Below are 25,105 nucleotides of genomic sequence, written 5' to 3'. Positions count from 1 at the left end.
AGGAGGAGGTATACGCTGAGCTACGGCAGCAGAAGTATAAGGTAAGAAATGACGTGATAGAGTGTAAACAGCATGTAGACGATCAGTTGAAGACAGTTAGTGACGAAATAGTGACGGAGTGCAAACAACATGTGGAAAACCAGCTGAAAATTAGCTAGGGAATAGTGACACAGTGCAGACAGCATGTGGACAAGCAGCTGAAGATTAGTGAGGGAATAGTGGAGGAGTGTAAACAGCATGTAGACGACCAGTTGAAGTCTATCTATCTATCTATTGCCAGACGCCTCAATCCCGTTTGGGGTGGCCACAAACAAATCGCCTCCAAGTCGCCCTGTCCCCCGCCATTTCACCACCCTGCTCCCAACTCACACCCCCCTCTCTCATATACCTCTCCACCCCATCCCTCCATCTCATCCTCGGTCTCCCCCTCCCTCTTCCACCCTCCACCTCACTCACATACACTCTCTTCGTCAGTCTTTCACCCTCCATCCTCTCCACATGGCCAAACCACCTCAGTGTGTTCCTCACAACGCTCCCTATCACATCCACATCAACACCACAACGCTCCTTTATATCCTCATTCGTCAGCCTGTCTCTCCACGTGACTCCACAAGCTCCTCTTAAATAACTCATTTCCACTGCTCTCACTCTTGACTTGTGTCCTTCCAACAACGTCCAAGCTTCACTTCCGTACGTTAGAGTTGGTATCACAATACTGTCATGTAGTAACTTTTTTACTTCCATGCTCACTTCCCTGTTTCTTATCACTGCTTTCAAGGAACCAGCAACCTTTCTTCCCTGCTGTACCCTTTCAAGCACTTCACCCTCCAAACCTCCATCCTTACTCATCACACTACCCAAATACTTAAACGTACTCACATTTTCCAATTTCTCACCATCCAACCTCGCTATACATTCACTGACTTCACCTCTCTCAAAGACCATCACTTTACTCTTCCCTACATTCACCTTTAGGTTGAAGTCAATTAGTGAAAAAGTAGTGACGGAGCGCAGACGGCATGCAGATAACCAGGTAAAGCAAGTAGTTAACCATGTAAAGATAATTAGTGAGAACATTGAGGTTGTAGAGAAATACTGCACTGCTGAGCCTCAGGTTAGTGTACAGGGAGCATATGAAAGGAAGGAACACTGTATGGTGAATCTTGACAGATCGCAGGCATCAGAAGGTAGCATTACAGGGCTGAATAATCAGAATGCAGACGTTGTAAGTCCTGGACTTTATCATGATGCCCCAGTTTTTAGGCCCAAAACCAGTGAAATGCATGGCTATAATGGGGGTCCAATTAAAAAGAAACCTCAGAGATTTGATGGTAGAGTATCTTGGGAAGCTTACCGTGCACAGTTTGAGTTACTTGCGGATCAGAATTGTTGGGATGATAGGCAGAGGGCTGTGCAGCTTGCTACTAGCCTTAAGGGTGCCGCAGTGGAAATTCTTGGCCAGATGTCGGTAATGGCGGGGGAACAGTTATCAGTCCCTTGTAGAAGTGCTGGAGCGCAGATATGGAACCATTTATCAGACTGAGGTTTATAGAGCAAAATTTCGGAGCCGTGTACGGTCTCCAGGAGAATCCCTACAGCAGCTTCCTCATGACCTGGAGAGTATGGCATATAAGGCGTACCGTACCCTGCAGCAGCACCTAACCTGTTGGCTATTCTACTGAGGGACCAGTACATCGATGCTCTTGACAGTGCAGAGTTGAAAGTGCAAGTGAAGCGGGCACAACCTAGAAGCATGCAAGAAGCGCTGGCCAGGGCTCTAGAATTTGAGTCCTACATCAGGTCCAGTACATCCACCTTTCAGGCAGGTCGTAGTGCAGGATTCAAGGCAAGAAAGGGGCAAGTATGTGAAAAGGAAAAATTTGAGGGAAGTTGCTGGTACTGTGAAAAGCCAGGACACAGAAAAGAGGACTGATACAAGTGGAAAAAGGAACAGGAAAAGACCGGAGGAGGCTGCTGGTTTTGCGGGAAGTCAGGGCACAGGAAGGAAGATTGTCACAAATGGAAGAGGGAACAAGAACAGAGCAGTGTAAGTCTTCAGTTGCAACAAAAAAGTGTTGGACATGTGGTGAGGTGGACACGGCAGCTGTGAGTGTCCAGATGAGAAGGATGAGGGTACATTAATGAAGGCTGTTGACGTGAGGCAACAACCAGCCAGTTTTTCCCAGGAAGTCCCACCACTGAGGAAATGCAGGAGAATCTTGATGAATAGCATGCAAGAAGACGGAAGAACAGACGACATGCAGTGTAGTAGGAATCGGAATCATAGGAAGAAATGCTGCTCTACTGCAGGGACAGGGCCAGCGTCTGATCAAGAAGACCTGATATGTTGAAAGATTATTATGTGTATAGTTAGAGGTTTCAGTAGGATTAAGGTTTACGTTTGTATATACTGTGTAGTTTTGTTGAGACGACAAAGAACTAGGGAGGGGGTAGTGTTATGAAGGGGGATATGCCAGTTAGGTAGTCTCGTACCTCCGAGATGTTTCTGGTACCGTAAGTTCCGGTACGAGTCATCAGAGTTGGAAAGGGCCTGGCAGCAGACGAAAATCATCTAAACTGCGCATGCTTCAGAGTCTCGTCACTGATTTTTTTTTTTTATGCGAGAAAGAAGGAACCAAAGGCCATGAGCCCGCAGTAACAGTTCCCTCAAAGAGAAAAACAAAATACAAGAGAGAGTCAAATACAAGATCCGATCATTTTGAGATGCCTGGACACACTGCGTTTGAAAGACTGGAGATCATAGGCAGCAGGAAATACAGACAGAGAGAGACAGTTCCAGAGTTGACCTGTTGCATAAATGAAAGACTGGGAGTGACGGTTAACTCTTGCATTAGAGAGTTGGACAGAAAAGGGATGAGTGTTTGCTGCCAGACGGGTGCTACACGCCTGTCGTAGAGGTGGAGGAATGCAAGCAGACAGTTCAGAGGAGCAGTGACCATTAAAGTAGCGATAGAAAAGAGATAAAGAAGCAACAGTGCGGCGAAGAGACAGAGGTTCAAGGGAGTCAGTAAGAGGAGGAGAGTTAATGAGACGAAAAGCCTTTCACTCCACCCTATTGAGAAGAGCTGTATGTGGGGAGCCTCCCCATACATGAGAGTTGTACTCCACACAGGGGCGGATAAAACCCCTGCATAGAGTCAACAATTGTGCAGGGGTAAAGAAAGAGCGGAGTCGGCTTAGCACACCCAATCTCTTCGAAGCAGATTTTACAAGAGATGTAATACGATCTTTCCAAGATAAGTCCCGAGTAAATGACACCCCAAGCATGTTCAAGGATGATGCAGGATTAAGCTGAATATTATTAAACATTAGTGGGTATACCTGTGGAAGATTTTGTCGGGTTGATAGGTGTAAGAACTGAGTCTTAGATGCATTAAAAACAACCATATTATTTTTACCCCAGTCAGAGATACGAGCTAAATCAGACACTAGGTGTGCCATAGCCTCATCATTTGTTTGTTGAAGTAACTGTTTAGATGGGCGTTGCGGGAACTGAATGGAAAGGTGAAGGGTAGAGTCATCAGCGTATGAGTGGATAGGGTTAGATGTACAGCTTGAAGATCATTGATGAATAAAAGGAAGAGAGTTGGTGATAGGACAGAGCCATGAGAAACACCACTGTTGATAGATCTAGGAGAAGAACTATGGCAGTCTACAACAGCGGCTATAGAACGACCAGAAAGGAAGCTAGCGATGAAGGCGCAAATAGAAGGATAGAAACCGTAGGAGGGCAGTTTGGAAATTAAAGATTTATGCCAGACTCGATCGAAAGCCTTTGAGATGTCAAGTGCAATGGCAAAGCTTTCGCCAAAGTCCCGAAAGGAGGATGACCAGGAGTCTGAAAGGTAGGTGAGAAGATCACCAGTGGAGCGTCTCTGACGGAACCCATGTTTTCTCTCAGCTGGCAGGTGTAAACAACAGAATTTTAAGCAAACAACAGTAGAAACTATAAAAATTTTGTACCTTTTGCTTGACACAGCTTTAGATGGGTAGGCCATTATAATAATATTGTACTGTCTTGTCACACACAGCTTTGGAAGCTTGAAAATATATTTCCTTTAGTAATCGACGATTTATGAACGAATTTGATAATCATGTTGCAAATGACGGGTTTGGAGTTGAGTTGTCAGATTGGCTTAGAGGTAAATATATATTTTTTCTTGGCGACAAAAATTGTCTTAGGCTAAATACCTTATGCATGTTTCTCTTAGCCTAGCTTATCTTACAGGAGCTGGGGCTTGTTTTTGTTATTCTGGTTTTAATGTCTAATCTGCGGAATATGAGGTTTTACCCTATAGGCCTATACTGGTATATTTTTTTAAAGTCATTCTATGATATTTTCTTGTGTATCTGGATGTTTCCTACAATAGGTCACATAAGGTTGGGTTAGGTTAGTATAAGAGTAATATTTTTATCATTTCTGACAGAAATGAATATCAGCTTTGAACTAATCACGTTATAAAACATTCAAAAAAGATAAAGTAAAGCTTCAATGTGAGTTGGGTGTAGTTCTGGAAATTTACCCTTTTAGTATTCGATGATTTATGAATGAATTTGATAATCGTGTTGCAAACGACAGGTTTGGACTTAAGTTTCTCTTAGCCTATTTTATAGGAGCTGGGACTTGTTTTTGTTATTCTGGTTTTAGTGTCTTATCTGCGGAATATGAGGTTTTACCCTATCTACTGATATATTCACACCTACAATAACGACTTGCCTTTGCAGCAGGCTAAATGGGCAGGCCTTGATGCAAGGGTAAAGGCATAAGATATGGGCATCATTTAAAAATTTCGTTATTAGTGGAAATATGAATATTTTTATTTTGTAACATGATATTAACTTGAGTATTCAGCCCTCAGGCTGCCTCCCCCTGAAGAGGGGAGGGGTTTGAAGAACAGGAAAAATGTGAGGTGAGATACACCAAATCGAAACTGAAAGCATCACAACATACAAAACAAATATATTAAAAAATAATAATAATAACATTATAAATGTTGCACCTCAAATGTGGGTCATCAGTCGTACTTGTGGGACAGTCACGTATTTTTGTCTTTGCACTTTTTAGCTGTTCCATCGTTCTGTTTACATGTGCCAGCTAAGAGAAAACACGGGCCAATCAGCGACGAGACTCTCTGGCGGATGCGCAGTTTAGATGATTTTCGCCTGCGGCCAGGCCCTTCTCAGAGTTGCCAGTTTGTCTGCTGGTTGTGAGCGTAGCTATTTCGTAAGTTAAACATTCATTTATTTTTATGCTCTTTTTCTTTATAATGTTTTATTTAAGTGATTGCTTGTAAAATTATGTAATTTAAGTAGATGCTGTCTCAGACCATCACTTAGTGATGGCCAAGGTAAAGCTGCAAAGAAAATGGTTGAAGAGACGAAGGGGAAGACAGGAGGAAACAGCTCATGTGAGAAGAGTGAAGTTGCAAGATAGTGAGAAAATGGCAGAGTATAAGAGCATAGTGGAAGAAAGGGTGGGAAAGTATGAGTTACAGCAGCTGGAAGGAGTGGAAGACGTATGTAAGATATTCACGGAAGAGATAGGCGCGAGGGACTTTGATGCATGGTCGTGGAGTGTGCAGACGTGTTTCTCTGGCTCTCCTCTAGCTGCAGGGTTGCCTCACCGGCTTTAGCTTTGTTTTCTCCGCCACTAGGGCGTTTTTCAATAAAGTTAGGTTAGCTAGTACTAATTCTCCTCCCAGCCCTTTAGAGATATAGTAAGTGTCTATATCTGTTTCCTGAGATTGCCTTTGCTTACTCACCTCTGGAGTGTACCCCCCACTGATCGCTCTGGGGTGTGAGTTACACACGGGCGCGTCCTCCCGAGAGTGGTTTGAGAGGGTAATCTCAGATTAGGTGTGTGTTCCCCGGGCAATTCTCCCTTGGTCGTTTTTCTCTCTTCCCACTTCCCCCGTGAGGGGAAGTGGTAACTATGGCGGACGCCACTGCTGCCTCCCTCCCCTTCAGGGGGGGAGGTAGTCCTGACCGACCCCCGACTGTCTCACGGACTGACTACCCCCAGACTGAACGGCCCCAGACACGTACCCGCCTTGACATTAATGTACATAACGCCGAGTTTGTTTTAATTCATGCGGTTGGTTCCACTCCCCTGTCCAGCCTCAATCCCTTCATTATCAAGAAGGTGATTGATGGATGTGCAGGAGAGGTGGAACAGGTCAAAAAACTTGCTAGCGGAGATCTCCTAGTAAAGACTGCAAATTCGTCCCAGGTTAAGGATTTGATGAAGATGAGCAAATTCCATTGCTATGATGTTGTGCCACGATCCTCACTCCATGAATTCCTGCAAGGGAGTCATCACTTGCAGGAGACCTCATGGCCATGGAAGAGGACGACATCGTACATGAACTTGCTCATGAAGATGTAATTGAAGCCCGTTTCATCACGAGATTTTCCGAGGGCAGGAGGACGAAAACGGCAACGGTTATATTGACTTTCGGTAAAGTGACTCTCCCAACCCATATCAAAGTGGGGTATGAAATTGTGCGTAAGGACATACATCCCTAACCCACTTCGTTGTTTACGATGTCAGTTATATGGACACCATGAAAAGTCTTGTCGGGCTTCTCAATCAGTCTGTGGCAAGTGCGCAACACAAGGACATGATACTGACCATTGCACATCAGAGGGTGTCAGCTGCTTTCACTGCAAGGGTGCTCACTTCACTTCCTCTAGGGATTGTCCCAAGTGGAAGGAGGAGAAAGAGGTCTGTGCGGTGAAGGCGACTGAGGGCATCTCTTTCTACGAAGCAAGGAAAAAGGTGAAGGAGTTGCATGCAACTCCCACACCGAAATAGGTCCTATGCTTGACAGTGATGTCCCGCCCTGTGATGTGCACTGTGGAGACGCAGACTGATCTCGTGCTTGTTAATCAAGTCACTCACTCTACCTCCACCTCCACCTCTAAACCTCCTGTACGATCCAACTCTCTAACTGACCTCCCTAAAGCTTCATCATACTCACAGGCCGCTGCTGCTTCTCAGTCAGTCAAGCCTAAATCGAAGCCTGACAAGACTGTAAAACATAACTTCACCACCCTTTCAAAGCCACGTCCTCATGTCCTCCCTGCTCCTAGCCCAGCGAGGGAGAGGAAGAATAGCTCTTCCTCGGTGGAATCTGGGAGCCTTGTTATTGACCAAAATATGGAGGTTTCCGTCAGCAAGCACCGGGAAAGGTCTCCCGGTAGCCACTCGCCTGGTCGCGGGGGGCATAAAAAAACTAAACACACTGGCCCCCCCCGTAAATCTTAAACCGCCGCATTCACTATACTACAGTGGAATTGTAGAAGTATTGGGAATAAGTTACACAATATAGCAATCTTGCTTTCTATACACAGGCCAGACGTTGTTTGTTTACAGGAGACGCGCCTGGAGGATCACCGTGATCCTCCACAGTTCAAACACTACCACTCGTATAGAAGATATGAAGGTCACGGAGTAGCCATATACACACATAAATCACACCCACAAACGGAAGTGATTCTAAATTCTACTCTGGAAGCTGTCGCGTGCAGAGTAAAATTTAATAACACCTATCTGTCTATTTGCTCTCTGTACTGTCCTCCACATGGCCCCATTGATAGTGATGCTTTAAATTCACTATTTGAACATCTCCCTGGGAATAAGTTAGTGTTGGGCGATTTTAACGCCCATCACTATCAATGAGGTAACGAGGATCGATGGTCGTGGGGAGCAAGTAGCCGACCTAATACTACAGTCCAGCCTCTGTCTTCTGAACAATGGTAGAGCGACTCGTGTAGATGATCGTACTGGTAACTTTTCGGCCATTGACTTATCTTTGGCCTCCCCTGGTATACATCAATATCTCTCATGGGACCCTTACGACGACTCCTTGGGAAGTGATCATTTACCCATCTGTCTTTCTTATACACGCGACATCATTTCGGACCCTCCACCTCCAAAATTTAACTATAGAAAGCAGATTGGGGATCCTTCTCAAGGATCGCCAATTTAGATATATCTGGGGAGACCATAGATGTTAAGGTCGAAAATATAACCCAATCCATATTACACGCAGCTGAGGCTGCTATTCCCAAGACTTCTACAGTTCATGCGAAGCATCGAGCACATTGGTGGACGCCGGATTGCCGACAAGCATTAAGAAAACGCAATAGGAGATACAGGATTTTTGATAGTCAGCCCACTGCAAAAAATTTTATTGCATACAAACAGGCACGGGCTGAGGCAAGGAGAATAATAAGAAGGGCCAAACGTGACTCCTGGCGGTCCTTTGTGTCCACGGTGACTCGTACAACACCATTACGTAAAGTCTGGTCCACCATAAGAATATTAAATAATAAAGGCCCATATTTCCCCATTACCACCTTGCAAGTAAATAATAACATCTATGACGAGCCCGTGGACGTTGCTAACATCCTCGCCAGGAGTTTTTCTCATGTAAGTAGCTCAGCCAATTATGACCCGTGTTTCCAACATCATAAACGCACGGCTGAGCTACAGATATTAGACTTTGCCACAGAAGACGTAAACTCCCCGTACAACCAAGAGTTTACGCTAGATGAACTGCTCCTTGCCCTTAAATCCTGTAAAGACACCAGCCCTGGACCAGACACCATCACGTACGGTATGATCCATCATCTTAATCAGGACAACCTGATTAAGATGTTAGCATTGTACAATGAGATTTGGGCGTCTCGAACGTTCCCAAACTCATGGCACTTTGCGCACGTCATACCGATACCCAAAGAGGCTGGTCGTCTTATGAATCCCACTTCATTTCGTCCTATTGTGTTGACTTCTTGTCTATGTAAGGTCATGGAACGAATGGTTAACAATAGGCTTCTTTTTGTTTTAGAGTCGAAGAATTTGTTAAATGATCAACAATGTGGCTTCAGTAAATACAGAAGTTCACTAGATCATTTAATGAATTTGGAGCATTGTATTGCAGAGGCATTTGCCAATAAAGAATTCATGGTAGGGGTGTTCCTGGACATCCATAAAGCCTATGACATGACCTGGCGACACGGTATATTAATGAAGCTCTATGCTTATGGTTTAAGAGGAAATTTGCCTGTTTTTATTTCAAATTTCTTAACCCCTACACCGCGGGCTTGTTTACCAATTACTTGCGTGTGCCGCGGGGTTATTTGGGCTCCGACAGACTCTCAAAAAATATTTGCCAAAAATCAGTTATTAGTCCTAGAATAATAAATTTACATATGCTTATGGCACATACCTTCAGCTTTCTCCTGGAATGATTGTTGAGCCTTCGTCGGTTACCGTAGGACTTGTGGAGACCTCTGAAGTAGGGTAACGAAGTCTCCACTTTACACTTCCCGACAACCCGTAATATGATTACCACAGCCAGATACAAACACTATAAACACTATTCTACAATTTTCAAGTAGTTTGGGATCCATACTAAAAAAAAAAAACACTGTGAAAGCAATGGAAATTATGAGCGCGTCTGATCGTCGCGCTGTCACTAGTTCGCTCTTGGTACTCTGTCATTTATTATTCATAAAACCCCTCACACTTTATATTTCTATTACTATATAACACTTATATATATCTACAGTCTTTATCCATAAGTTTCCTTCAGTAGTATTAGTTTATTGTCACTGTAGGGATTCAATTTCAGTAAAATACGTAGCATTCACTTTCTCGTCCTCTATACTGGCATTGAGAGTGAATGTCACTTTCATCTTCACTCTCATAACTCATAGCATTCAGACATGCTAGAGTGAAATTTTCACTTTCATTACTCCTAGGGTATATACTCGTATTCTTATAATACTACTCATTTATATTTCTATTTACGTTCTCTATTTTATTTACGTTATTTACATTTCTATTTTATTTACAGTGTTATGCACTGTCACTTGAAATAACTTATAAAACTATTTTCCATTGTTCACGTATATTTACATTCATTACTTTCACTTGCTGTTTACACATTATTTACACATTTTTTACAATTCCGCTTGCACTGTTTTACTCAATAGAAAGATCGTAGTTACTCTTTTATCAATTGTCAGCCCTTTACCTCTTTCCACACGAGGTTTAGTAGGGGGTAAAGGTCACAGAGCCATTTGCATGGGGGTGAAAAAAGGCCTTGAAGTCAGCAAGATGAAACATACGTCCTCTCACTTCGGAAGATGAGACTACACTGATAACGCAGGGGCCAGGCCAGCTAGCCTAGAGGCCTGCTTTAGGGGTTATTCAGAGTTACCAATATTACTTCTTGAAACAGCTAAGTCTAGCACTGATATGATTGGCAGGAAATCTAGACAATACATTATAAATTTGGTAGTTCCAGGTGAATGTAAATATCATTTAGGGTTCTCCCTTCCCTCCTTACATGTATATTTATTACGAAAATAGATTAGAGGCCTACTTAGGAGATATATAATCAGAGCTACCAATGTTAAATCTTGAAACAGCTTTGTGTAGCACTGATATGATTGGCAGGAAATCTAGACAATACATTATAAATTAGGTAGTTCCAGGTGAATGTAAATATCACTTAGGCTTCTCCCTTCTCTCCTTACATGTATATTTATTACGAAAATAGATTATACGGCATATTTCAAGGGGAAAAAAACAGCGAAAATTAGCGAACGAGTGCACGTGAGGTGTTGTCAGTTGATAATTAGCCAATTCCAGGTGTATGGCACTCTCACTTACCTGATTTCTTTCTTGTATATATTATTTGGTATAAGAATAGGACATAGGGCTTATTTCAATGGATGAAATCAGTGAAAAATTCCAGGGAAGATTTACTTAGCGTAGCATGGCCGGGCAGGCGAGAGGATAGGGTAATGGAGGGGGGGTAGGGAGGGTAGTCAAGAACGGGGAGAAATGGCTAAATTGTCAACAATGGATGGGAGTACAGATGAGATTAGGAGTGCTGACTAGTGTTGGACATTGTCAGTACTGATAGATGATACAAGCCCCCACTTGAAAGCCCGGGTGAATTCAAAATAACACAGAATCACAAAAGCGACGCCCCGCGGTATGATCCCTTGCTCCCAAGCGTCACGAAAGTGACGCCCCACGGTTAAGGGGTTAAGGGACAGAACTTTCTCTGTCAAATTGCCCCGTAACGTAACATCGTATATATTTATCCAGGAAAACGGGGTGCCACAGGGAAGTGTGCTTAGTCCTACTTTATTTAGTATTATGATCAATGATATTCTGTCATCAGCTCCCATCCCGAGGAATCTTAAATACTCACTCTACGCTGACGATTGTGCAATATGGCACTCTTCCCGTAATGCACAATTTTCGGCTGGGCGGATTCAAGCAGCCCTTGACTCCGTCCACCAATGGGCCTTGCAGTGGGGATTTAAGTTTTCCGTACGTAAGTGTGCCGCTATAGTTTTCACTAATCGTAACGTACCTAATTTGTGCTTAACTTTGGATAATCAGGTGGTACCTTTTCAAAATTCTGTAAAATTTTAGGAATACATTTTGATCGAAGAATGAATTTTAAACTTCATGTTAATACTTTGCTTGCTCGTTGTGATAAACCGTTAAATGTCCTCAAGTACCTAGCGGGTACTACCTGGAGTGCCGACAGAAAATCTTTATTAATGGTGTATAAGTCCCTTATTCGATCAAAGCTAGACTATGGCGCACAGGTGTATGGCTCGGCATCTGATGCCACGCTGAAAGGATTGGATGTGTTACAGAATAAATGCTTGCGAATGTGTCTTGGTGCTGTACGGTGTACCCGTGTGGCTCGTATGGAAGTGGAGGCGAATGTGCCTCCCCTCCGTATTCACCGTGACCACCTGGCCTTGTCCTACGGCATAAGGACATTAAGAAAAAGTAATATCGGCAATGTGGCCTGTACCCCCCTGCATCAATACCACCACCTTCTGCGGGGGGTGCGTTGGCCACTTGCCGCTCGCCTCCACTTACTGACTCAGGAGCTTGATGTGGACCCCAGTGACTGTGACAAGTTGGTGTTTAAAATATAGCGCCTTGGGAGCCACCCGGCTTTACAGTCGATGTTACATGGCTCCCAGCACCAAAGGCCAAGGCGCCGGAGGCGGAGGTCCACCACTTGTTTCGTAACATCATTGTTCGTCACTTGGGGTCCCATCAATTGTACACCGACGGCTCCAAGTCGAGTGAATGTGTGGGTGCAAGTGTGTGGTCGACTGAATGTGCCCTCAGGTATCGGTTGCCGACTCATACATCTGTGTTTACTTCAGAACTTTTTGCTATTGACAAAGCCATAGACTATGCTCTCAATTCTAGACATGACTCATTTGTCATATTTTCAGATTCAAAATCAGCCCTTCAGGCAATTGCATCTTGCACTACGGACTCTCATGAGATCCAGGGCCGCATCGTTAATAAGTTGCATTCATGCAACAAGTCATTCACGCTGATCTGGGTGCCTGGTCATTGTCGTATCTACGGCAATGAGCAGGCTGACTTACGGGGGAAGTCGGCTGTGGAGCTCGAGGAGACTTGGGACGTTCCTCGTGATCTACGGTCGAGTCTATCTCTCGGAAAGAAATCAATAAATCTTCTGTGGCAAGGTCAGTGGACCAGACTAAATATTCCAACTTGTAAGCCGTACCTGGGCGACTGGGACACTGCCAACCGTCCCAGTCGCCTAGAAGAAAAAGTGTTGGCACGGTTACGGCTTAATACCACCATTGTAACCCACATAAAACCATATATGGAAAGACGCTTCCCACCGCACTGTGACATCTGTAATGCGGTGTTATCTATTAGTCATATCATCCTGCGCTGTCGGCGATTTATTCGTGAACGCGCTTCACTTATAAATTACTGCGGCGCAGTAGACGCCCCCTTCACCCTTTCCACCATCCTGGGTGATGGGGACATTGTTATGACTGATAAATTGATGGCTTTCTTGAGAGAGACCGGACTGATCAGAGTGATGTGACTTTTTTACTGTGTGGTTATGGTTTTTATGAACAAGTAAATATGTATATATTGTAATATTAATTAGGGTTGACAGTTGACATATTTTAAATAGTTCCTCCTCCCACCGATCTATTTCTAATATTGATGTCCCCTACATTAAGCCAAGTTCCTCGCCTGACAGTCACCAGCTGATGAGTGCAAGTGTGCAATATAGGAAGGTATTGGGCACTTGTAGTCGATGGTGGTCTGCTGGGCGAGGTTCTTCACTTTCTGTACAAATTATGTAAATACATTATATTATCTTGCTTAAGTTATTCTAATTAGGGACGACAGCTGACGTATATGGAAATGTTCCTGACTCGTGTGGTTCCCTTTCATATATTGATGTCCCCTATATTAGGTTGTGCCTCGACTGACAGTCACCAGGTGATGAGTGCAGGTATGTAATGTAGAAAGGCATTACATATCTGCAGTCGATGGTGTTCTGTTAGTCGAGGTATTTTTACCATTAGTGTAGGTCTAGCTATTTGTCTCTGTAGAATTTAGTATAGGTTAGCGATTTGTCTGTTAGGTGATTAATTTTAGGGTCTTTAGATTAGTTTTACTTTATAATATAAGGTTTAAAAAATATAAAACTAAGAAAAAAAAAAAAAAATTTAAATAAGATTAAAATTATTATATATATATGTACGTTTGCATGAAAGTGTGTCTGTATGTATGCATGGAAGTGTGTGTGTGTGTGTGTGTGTATGTGTATGTATGTATATATATATGTTTGTATATATATGTATATATGTTTAAATGTATATACATATATATATATATATATATATATATATATATATATATATATAAATGGCCTTAATAACCTGGGGCTTCGGCCCCATTGGTTTATTGGCGGGAAAAAAAAAAAAAAAAAAAAAAAAAAAAAAAGATAGGCGCAGAGTGTGAGGTGGTTTGTGGAGTGAGGAGGAGATGCAGGGGTGTGCAAGGGACAGCATAGTGGAATGATGAGATGAAACGAGCTGTGGAACAAAAGAAGAAGATATACAGTGAATGTCTAGCGAGTAGAGGTAGAGGAGAAGACAAGAGAGAAAAGAGAGAGGTATATGTCAGCAGGAGAAGGGAGGTGAAGAGACTGGTGAACGAGAGTAAGAAGAAAGTGGATGAAGAATTTGGGAGGAATCTGAGTGTGAAATGGAGGGAGAGTAAGAAATTGTTTTGGAAGGAGGTAAAGAAAGTAAGCAGTGTGAAAGGGAAAATAGTAGGGGAGTGAAAGATAGGAATGATAGATTGTTGGTGGATAAGAGAGAGGAATTGAGGAGATGGAAGGAGCACTTTGAAGATTTGTTGAATGTGGAGAGTGAGAGCAGTGCGAGTATAAGTGGCTGGGAGAAGAAGAGATGAGAGGAGGGAGGAAGAGATCAGTAGGGTGGAAGTAGTGGAAGCACTGAAGAAGATAATGATGGGAAAGGCCCCAGGAATTGATTCAGTGTGTGATGAAATGCTGAAGTATGGGGGTGAGATTGTAGTGGAGTGGATATGGAAGTTGTGTAGACTGGCTTGGGAAGAGGAAAGGGTTCCAGAGGACTGGAAATCAGGTATAACTGTTCCTTTATACAAAGGAAAAAGGGAGAGAGAAGTAGCCTATGTGGTAACCATAGGGGTATTTACCTTCTTATTGTGACTGGAAAAATATATGGTAGAATAATCATTGATAAGGTTAGGCATATGACAGAGGAGCTAGTTGGAGAAGAACAAGGGGGATTTAGGAGGGGAACAGGGTGTGTAGATCGGATATTTGTTCTAAGATGTTTAGTGGAGAAGTATCTAGAGAAGGGAAGGAAAGTGTATGCTGCCTTCATGGATATGGAGAAAGCTTATAACTGAATAGATAGGCAAGGTATGTGGAAGGTATTAAGAATATATGGAGTGAAGGGGAAATTGTTGAGTGCTGTGAAGAGTATGTGCGAAGGAGCTAGGGCTACGGTGCGAGTGGATGGTGAGCTGAGTGAGTTCTTTGATCTCAATGTGGGACTGAACAGGGTTGTGTGATGTCTGTATACATGTTTAATATATTCATGGATGGGGTTGTAATGGAGGTGCAAGGTAAGGCAGTGGATGTGGGGGTGGCTCTAAAGAATGAGGGTGAGATTTGGAAGATTCCGGTGTTGCTGTTTGCTGATGATACAGTATTGTTGAGTGAAGATGAATGGGAGTTGCAAGATTTGGTGAATGAATTTGGGACAGTGTTTAGGAAGAGGAATCTGAAAGTTAAAGTAAACAAGAGTAAAGTTATGGTGTCTGAGAGGAATGAAGTCACAGAACGTAAAGTGAGGTTGGATGGTGAGGATATGGAGAACGTGAGTGTATTCAAGAACTTGGGTAGTGTGATGAGTAAGGATGGAACTTCGGAGGATGAAGTGCGTGAAAGGGAACAACAAGGAAGGAAGGTTGTTGGTTCACTGAAAGCAGTGATGAGAAATAAAGAGTTGGGTATGGAAATTAAGAAGACACTGCATGACAGTATTGTGATCCCTACCCTGACGTATGGAAGCGAGGCGTGGGCCTTGCAAGAGGGGAACAAGTCAAGAGTGAGAGCAGTGGAAATGAGTTACTCGAGAGGAGCCTTTGGAGTGACATGGAAGGACAGGTTGACGAATGAAGAAGTGAAGAAACGTTGTTGGGTGGATGTGGATGTGGTTGAGAAGATTAGGAGAAATACACTGAGGTGGTTTTGGACATGTGGGGAGAATGGAGAATGAAAGCCTGACTAAGAGGGTGTATGTAGGTGAGGTGGAGGGAGGGAGAGGGAGGGGTAGACCGAGGATGAGGTGGAGGGATGGAGTTAAGAGGTATGAGGGAGAGGGGAGTGAGTTGTGGGGAGGGTAGTCAAATGGTGGGTGACAGAGCGACTTGGAGGCGTTTTGTCTGTGGCCACCCTTTGCGGGTTTAGGGCGTCGGGCTATAGATAGATAGAAGTTCGTATGGTAAATGATTTAGAGTGTTATGTAATGTGAAACAACTCTGGCATGTTTTCATGTCTCTGAGTTAGCAACTGTTGTTCTCGTAGAATGTAGACGGTTCTAGAACAATGCAAGCTTTTATAAGACGGGGTAGAGATTATTACGAGTTTAGTCGGATTTCAGGTCAGTTTGTGTGAAGTGCAGTCGGTTTTGGTGTAGTGCAGTGTCACCGCAGTGTCAGTGAAGATTGTATACTTTCGGTACTTATGGCAAAGAGTGACGAGTTATTGAAGTTTGTATATCATTGGTACTTGAGAAAACAGTGAAGTGTAATAACTGTGAAGTGTTATTAAGCATTAAGTGCAATTAGTGTCAGTGAAGATTATTTTCGGTACTTGTCTAAGTGAAGTGTTAGCAAGCATTAAGTGTACTAACAGTAAAGTGTTGTCAAGCATTAAGTGTGATAGCAGTAGTAAAGTGTGTATAGCTTCAGTGCTTTTGAGAATAATAAAGTGAAGTTGGAAAGCATTAATTGGAATTATTTGGAAAATAAAGAGAGTGAACGTTAAGGAATCCGTGTTTATTTTCGCATCAGCTGATCTTGTGAACCGCACACCTTAATGCTGACCATAGGAAGAACAGCTCACTAGGCAACGTCCTTCCTTTTATTTATTTTTTTTAATAACAGAACGGAGGAAGGAAAAACAAATGATTAAAAAAAAAAAATCCATACATCAGATTAGTGGTGTCCTCTGTTCATAAAATATCTGTAACCGTTAGACTTAAACAGTTGTGGGTTGAAATTTGGAGGGAAACAACTCTGGGGAAGCGAGTTCCAGAGAGATGCAGTTCGGGGAATGAAAGAATTCTGATAGGCAGAAATTCTGCAATATGGCTGAGTGACATTCCAGTCATGAGCGCTACCAGATGCCCGTGTAGCACGAGGGAAGGCATGGAGAGGTGGCACCATGGACGCAACTTCGTCTGAGCATTTGCCAAAAAAATATCTGTAAAATAATGCAAGGGAGGTAACATTCCTTCTTACTTGCAGGGGAGGTAGTTTATGTGTAATGGCAGGGTTGTTAATGATTCTAACAGCTTTATTCTGAATTTTGCCTAGTTGTCTTAATGCAACCTCTCCACAACCATTCCATAAGGGTGAGCAATATTCAAGCTGAGAGCGCATATGACTCTTATAAATTATAGCTAACTGCTCATTGGCGAAGAAGTTACGGACTCTGTACAATAATCCAAGTTTCTTTGAGGCGGTTTTAGCAAGTGATCTGACATGAGAGGTCCAGCTGAGGGGACTGTTAAGTGAGATGCCAAGAATTTCAATACTTTTGGAGATGGGAATATTAGTAGCACTGAAGGTAATGTACGAATCTGGCAATATCTGTCTATTAGTAAACTGTATAAATTTAGTTTTACTAGCATTGAAAGAGACAAGGTTGTTTTGTCCCCATTCACTGATTTTAGATAGATCTTGAATTATGGAGATGGGTGTACTGAGTTGAGAGGTAGAGATATTAGACTTTGTAAATGGATGTCTGAGTGTGATTGAACTATGCAGTGTTGAGTCATCTGCATATGAGTGAATGGGATTGTGGGTGATAGATAAGAAATCATTAATATGAACCAGAAATAGGGTTGGCGCCAGAACTGATCCCTGCTGCATGCCAGCGTTAATTGAGTGGAAGTTCGAATATACATCATCTACTTTTACTCCTATTTTCCCGTCACTAAGATATGAAGAAATCAAAGGAACAAAAGACGTTAGTCAATAGCAAGGGAGTTTGGACAGCAGGGAACGGTGCCATACTCTGTCGAAAGCTTTAGAAATATCAAGAGCTACTGCATGAGTTTCTCCAAAAAGATCAATTGATTGATGGATGGTATGAGTTAAGAGATTGAGTATGTTAATGGTGGATCTTTCGTGGCGAAAACCATATTGTCTATCACTAATTAAGTTGTTGGATTCAAGATGTTTAACAATATGCTTATTAATTAAAGTTTCAAATACCTTACCAAAAGATGTGACAGCTATTGGTCTGTAATTGGAGGGGTCAGACGAACTTCCTTTCTTCGGAACTGGGTGGATATTGGCTTCTTTCCATGAATTTGGGAATAAAGAAGTACGTATGCATAGTCTAATTAATTTAGCTAGGATAGAGGCAAGTTCAGGGGAACGCTTTTTCAAAACAATTCGCAGAATTCCATCTGGGCCTGGAGCTTTGTTGGTAGGTAAATTGTCTAGGATGGATTTTACGTATCTTGTCTGTATTTTAAGTGGGGCAGTTTCAGGAGAATCAAGTTCCAGTACTGGGACATTCTGGCTGGTATCGTCTATGGTATAGTTTCTGGCAAAGGTACTGGCAAAGATATCTCTTTCCCACGTGGGTCATTTGTAATGTTGCCATCTGAAGATTTTAGTGGGGGAATGGAAGATGACTTGTTAAAGTTATTATTGAAAGAATTAAGAGTTGACCAGAATATTCTATTGTCATTAGGGTTGTTAAGTAGTTTTGATGCTTGCTTTTGAAGGAAGTTTGATTTAGATAGATTTAATACAGCTTCTGCATGATTTTAAATTGGGAGAGTGATTCAGATGTTTTTTATTTTAAGTAAGAGTTATATGCTAATGACTTTTGGGCTGTTGCTCTGGCACAGTTGCCATCAAACCATTTTGGAGAGTTCGATCTTTTAGTGAACTGTTGACTTGGTATGAATAAATCCATACCAGCTAGTATTAAGTCGCAAATGGGGGACTGGGTAGTATTGGGATCACTAGAGAAGAAAGACTGCCATGGAACATCAGCAAGATAATTTCTATATCCATCCCAGTCAGCCCTATCAAAGTGCCATCGGGTCACCCTGACAGGTTCAGAACGGGGAGGTGTGGGAGGGTTAACTAATAAGGCTTTGATGATATTATGGTCAGAGGATCCAAGTGGTGACATTACCTCTATCCTGTATTGATCTGGATTATTTGTCAAGAATAAATCCAAGAGATGGGCATTATGGTCAGGATTATCAGGTATTCTGGTTGGTTGCTTTACCAACTGGGTGAGATTAAACAATTTCCGCAAACAGCTCGCACTCTAGACCAGCGTCATCAGTCCAGGCAGAATGGAATAACCATTTAACATTGTTTATGTTAAAATCACCCAAAATGGTAATTTCGGTGCCAAGGACAAGGTCAAGGTTACCCAACTGAGTAGATATGGAATCATTTACACTGGGTTCCGAAGAAGCACTGGGGGAATGATAAACTACACAAATATATTTGGTAAGGTTTTGACAATTTAATTTATATAATGAATAATCAAAACTGGATGAAGTGAAGTTTAAAATAGTGTCAACTGCATATTGGAAGTTGATATAACAACAGTTGCCGCCCTTGTTACGGAAGTTTGTAAGGAGATAGTAACCAGGAAAACAAAAAGGAGATATATCGGTAGAGGGTGAGATTTGTGGTTCTGTGAGGAAAAGGGCCAAAGGGGTTATGGACTGAAGGAAAAAATTAACTGAGTTTAAATTTGTGGTAAGGCCACGGATGTTGGTAAAGAATAAGGCCGCTCTGTCACTTCTTCACCGACGAGCATTCCTGGAAATAGCAACAGTCGCTGCCGGCATAGTTGCTTGATGGCGACCGGGAGGACCCTGTGCTGCCACTCTACCCTGCCGGTGGTGGCAATCCGAGGTACCACCTCATTTGAAAGTACGATTGCAGTGGCCATTACTAAAAACGTGAATAGAAGGTGTGATATGTTATGCGCATGTAGTGTGGTGTAGACAGTTGAAGGTAGAGGTATTATGAGAGCATGCTGGCCTACTCTCTGTGTAAATGAATGCACTGAATATGTTCAGAAAAGGGAGATGATCAGGATCAAGTCCTGAGGGCTGATGAAACGGGAGCTCCAGCTCTCCCTATCACCAGCTTGCCATCAACCTCCGGAGTACTGCCCTGTTCGACTGGTGCTACAGTCTACTCCACAGTCTACTGTACTACTGCTGTTGGAGCTTGTGGCAGTGTGGGGACAATATGATGCATAGAAGTCATCACCCTACTGAAGCAGCTAATCCAAATTCATGAAAGAAATACAGCTAATGTGGACCAACCGTGGGATGTCCACGGTTCCTAAATGTGATGTACAGTGGTGGACAAAAATTTTGATGCATTACTTGATGATATATAATGGGAAAGTGAACAATGTCTTCCGAAATCATATAAAGCTATCTTGTGAACCCAGCACACAACAGTTTCATAATTCTTTGGCTCTTACATGAACCGATATTTTTGTCGGTACCTATTCTCAGTGAATCATACAAAGAAAGAGAACTCATAGTATGTGCGCCTTTGCGTTATCATAACATTACTGTACTTCACTGGTAATTTCATTGCCCACATACGCACGGACAGTAATAGTATTGTTCCTACCATCGCTTTCCACAAACAGGCAGCTGTGACTTCTATTTGTCTCGTGAAGAGTTCCTGCCCATGATGTTTTCTTCAGCTGGTCCAGTGGGGACCCCGCTGATTCCTGCTCTCAGCCACAGGTCAGTTGGGGTGCTAGATAATTAAATTATATTTATTAGGAATATCTTGTTGAATATCTCATTATTATTTTCCTAGCCACTTTTATCATATTGCATAGTAATATTCTGTGCCTACTATATCTCCACCAGGTTCATGCGTGTCACAGAGGCTGGCCTGTTCTATCAGCTGACAAAGTTGTACACTCCAAATTTCACCTCCTGCCTCAATCCATCAGAAAGAGTAGCTCTCAAGACTTCGTTAGGCATTACAAACATTTGGGTAATAAATATTTTGATATTTTTTCTTCCACTTTTTTTATTTGTCAATAACAATGAGTGAGAGTTAACTAAACAGTGTATTCACACCCATTCAGCCAGATAACTCATTTTAATTTCATTATTGCCGCAATATTTCTTCTTATAATGGAAGAGTTAGCTATGACTTCTACTTTTTCACTTGAAGGAATCTCTACTGAGTTTAATGTAATTGCCTGGAAGTAATAAGAAATAAAAGTAATAAGACTTCCTCAGGTAGAAGATAAAGCAAAACCCATTGCACATATGGACAATTTGTATTTACACAGCCTTCTCTCTCCACCAGGGAATGTTAGTGGTGCTGGTGGGAGGAGCATTCGCCAGCTTCATCTCCCTTACCAGGGAACTGCTTGCTTATCGTTCCTGGGCAGTCTCAGCTTTACAGCAGAATAATGATGAAACTGCATAGACAGAAGAAAAGAGAAACTCAAGGTGTTAGATATATAATAACTGATACAATTTCCTTTGTTGAATAAACGTTAAATAACTCTGAACTACGCAATTTCCCTGACTGTGATGCAGTTTTGAGATGAAAAGCCCCTTATCAATAGAAGGAAGGACGCATCATCACATTCGACATTATTTCAAGGGTAACCAAAGAAGAACAATGAGACGAACAAAATGTTTAGATTTTTCATGGCTAGAAGATGTGGAAATAAATCTTAAAGTATACTCGTATATCAGACCTAATTACAGTACATCTATCTTTGTATTACAGGGATCAGACATGTTTTCTATGCAAGCAGAAAACGTTGCAGATTCTCTAAAACTTAATTATTTTATTGCAACTCGTAATGTAGGAAATCATAAACTTAATAGCGCCCCAGCAAATATGCAAGGATGACACCAGGATGATGGGAGCCACCAGGATGATAGGAGCCACCAGGCCCCCCATTGCCCACTTGACCCTAAGCAACAAGTGACAAGCTGATTGACACGGCCCTACCCAACCAGGCCCTTCACCCAGCCAGAAAAGGGGATCAAAGATGTGTGTTGTTAGCTGCAGGGTGCATCGTCCAGCATCACTCAACCCCAGAACTACCGTTTCTCAGCATTACGGGACTCCACGCACAGCAAACACGTGGAGGGCCAAAAACTCAACCAAGATGGGCCAGGGATGAAAAACTTCAGAAGCAAGCCTTCTCTACCGTCAATGTAGGGAGGGGTGGAGTGCCTAGTCCAAATATTCCAGCAGATGCTGAACCCCCTAAGGTAGGCAGGCCTCCTGAGTGGGTGGCATTGCCATCCTCGCTTCAAGCCACCCGCCTATACGTCAGTACAGTACAAAGAAGTACAAAGGAAAGCAAACAGCAACAGACCTTATGGTCCTTTCGAGGCTGTTTGGTACAGAGTAGACTATGACTAAAAGATCTAACTCTACTGTAGATGCTGAAGGATAAGGATAGTAAAGCAAGAAGGCTCACCCCGCCTCCAAACCCTCCAGCCAAAACTGGCAAGAAAAATTGAAAAAAAAAACACCACACAACATGGAAAAACTGACATGAAAATTTCATAGGAAAGACTGAAAAGGAAAAGCTACATTCTATAACACATTATCTATGAGCTACCAGTATGAATAACCTGAAAGAGAAAGTGGTAAAGTACAATGAATAATCAAATAAATAAATAACTAAAGCATGTCATTTTGTACGGGTACGTTAAGTTTACGAAGCGTCTGCGGACACAGTGGGGAAATTGCACAGTGCACAGTGAGGATATTCAGGGGTGGTGTGGCAGCCATGCCTGGCGCTATTAAGATAGGCAGCAGTCAATCAGGCCCCAGCTCCATTCATTCCACTGAGACTAGGAACTTTCCCATCCAGGACAAGCAAACAAGTCACCTCCTGAAGCACTGACCCCTGGTACTGTAAAAAAAAATCCCGATGGTGGTCACCACAAATTTAAACTCAGTTCATTTTTTCCTTCAGTCCATATCCCCTTTGGCCCTTTTCCTCACAGAACCACAAATCTCACCCTCTACCGATATATCTCCATTTTGTTTTCCCGGTTACCATCTCCTTACAAACTTCCGTAACAAGGGCGGCACCTGTTGTTATATCAAATCCCAATATGCAGTTGACACTATTTTAAACTTCACTTCATCCAGTTTTGATTACTCATTATATAAATTAAATTGCCGAAACATTACCAAATATATCTGTGTAGTTTATCGTTCCCCCAATGCTTCTTCGGAACCCAGTGTATTTGATTCCATATTCACTCAGTTGAGTAACCTTGACCTTGCCCTTGGCAACGAAATTACCATTTTGGGTGATTTTAACATACACAATGTTGAATGGTTATTGCATTCTGCCCGGACTGACGACGCTGGTCTAGAATGCGAGCTGTTTGCGGAATCATTTAATCTCACCCAGTTGGTAAAGCAACCAACCAGAATACCTGATAATCCTGACCATAATGCCCATCTCTTGGATTTATTCTTGACAAATAATCCAGATCAATACAGGATAGAGGTACTGTCACTACTTGGATCCTCTGACCACAATCTCATCAAAGCCTCATTAGTTAACCCTCCTACACCTCCCCATTCCGAACTTGTCAGGGTGACCCGATGGCACTTTGACAGGGCAGACTGGGATGGATTTAGCAATTATCTTACTGATGTTCCATGGCAGTCTTTCTTCTCTAATGATCCCATTTCTACCCAGTCCCACATTTGCGACTTAATACTAGCTGGTATGGATTTATTCATACCAAGTCAACAGTTCACTAAAAGATCAAACTCTCCAAAATGGTTTGATGGCAATTGTGCCAGAGCAACAGCCCAAAAGTCATTAGCATATAACTCTTACTTAAAATCGAAAACATCTGAATCACTCTCCAAATTTAAAATTGCTAGAAATCATGCAAAAGCTGTATCAAATCTATCTAAATCAAACTTCCTTCAAAAGCAAGCATCAAAACTACTTAACAACCCTAATGACAATAGAATATTCTGGTCAACTCTTAATTCTTTCAATAATAACTTTAACAAGTCATCTTCCATTCCCCCACTAAAATCTTCAGATGGCAATATTACAAATGACCCACGTGGGAAAGCTGATATCTTTGCTAGTACCTTTGCCAGAAACTCTACCATAGATGATACCAGCCAGAATGTCTCAGTACTGGAACTTTATTCTCCCGAAATTGCCCCACTTAAAATACAGACAAGATACGTAAAATCCATCCTAGACAATTTACCTACCAACAAAGCTCCAGGCCCAGATGGTTCCGCCAATTGTTTTGAAAAAGTGTTCCCCTGAACTTGCCTCTGTCCTAGCTAAATTATTCAGACTATGCATACGTACTTCTTTATTCCCAAATTCATGGAAAGAAGCCAATATCCACCCAGTTCCGAAGAAAGGAAGTTCGTCTGACCCATTCAATTACAGACCAATAGCTGTCACATCTTCTCTTGGTAAGGTATTTGAAACTTTAATTAATAAGCATATTGTTCAACATCTTGAATCCAACAACTTAATTAGTGATAGACAATCCGGTTTTCGCCACGAAAGATCCACCATTGACATACTCAATCTCTTACCATCCATCAATCAATTGATCTTTTTGGAGAAACTCATGCAGTAGCTCTTGATATTTCTAAAGCTTTCGACAGAGTATGGCACCGTTCCCTGCTGTCCAAACTCCCTTGCTATGGACTACGTCTTTTGTTCCTTTGATTTCTTCTTATCTTAGTGACAGGAAAATAAGAGTAGAAGTAGATGATGTATATTCGAATTTCCACTCAATTAACGCCGGCGTGCCGCAGGGATCAGTTCTGGCGCCAACCCTATTTCTGGTTCATATTAATGATCTCTTATCTGTCACTCACAATCCCATTCACTCATATCCAGATGACTCAACACTACATAGTTCATTCACACTCAGACATCCATTTACAAAGTCTAATATCTCTACCTCTCATCTCAGCACAGCCATCTCCATAAATCAAGATCTATCTACAATCAGTGAATGGGGACAAAACAACCTTGTCTCTTTTAATGCTAGTAAAACTAAATATATACAGTTTACTAATAGACAGATATTGCCAGATTCGTACATTACCTTCAGTGCTACTAATATTCCCATCTCCAAAAGTATTGAAATTCTTGGTGTCTCACTTAACAGTGCCCTCAGCTGGACCTCTCATGTCAGATCACTTGCTAAAACCGCCTCAAAGAAACTTGGATTATTGTACAGAGTCCGTAACTTCTTCGCCGATGAGCAGTTAGCTATAATTTATAAGAGTCATGTGCGCTCTCAGCTTGAATATTGCTCACCCTTGTGGAATGGTTGTGGAAAGGTTGCATTAAGACAACTAGACAAAATTCAGAATAAAGCTGTTAGAATCATT

General features: G+C 42.3%; 1 protein-coding gene across 1 annotated transcript in view; it reads left to right on the top strand.

Annotated features, from left to right (window-relative positions):
- LOC145399721 (glutamate receptor ionotropic, delta-2-like) overlaps positions 1–21,157 on the top strand; it is a 47,432-nt gene extending 26,275 nt beyond the window's left edge. Inside the window, exons 8-10 of the mRNA XM_080272268.1 lie at positions 20,355–20,454; positions 20,584–20,713; positions 21,035–21,157. Coding sequence (XP_080128394.1) covers positions 20,355–20,454; positions 20,584–20,713; positions 21,035–21,157 — 353 coding nt within the window. The remainder of the gene's footprint in view (positions 1–20,354; positions 20,455–20,583; positions 20,714–21,034) is intronic.
- Positions 21,158–25,105: the final 3,948 nt, after the last annotated feature.

Source organism: Coenobita brevimanus, chromosome 50, assembly GCF_032717465.1.
Source record: "Coenobita brevimanus isolate Jiangsu-jjx chromosome 50, ASM3271746v2, whole genome shotgun sequence".
Lineage (NCBI taxonomy): Eukaryota > Metazoa > Arthropoda > Malacostraca > Decapoda > Coenobitidae > Coenobita > Coenobita brevimanus.
The sequence above is the reverse complement of the archived record's forward strand: the minus strand, read 5'-3'. Positions and strand labels throughout refer to the sequence as shown.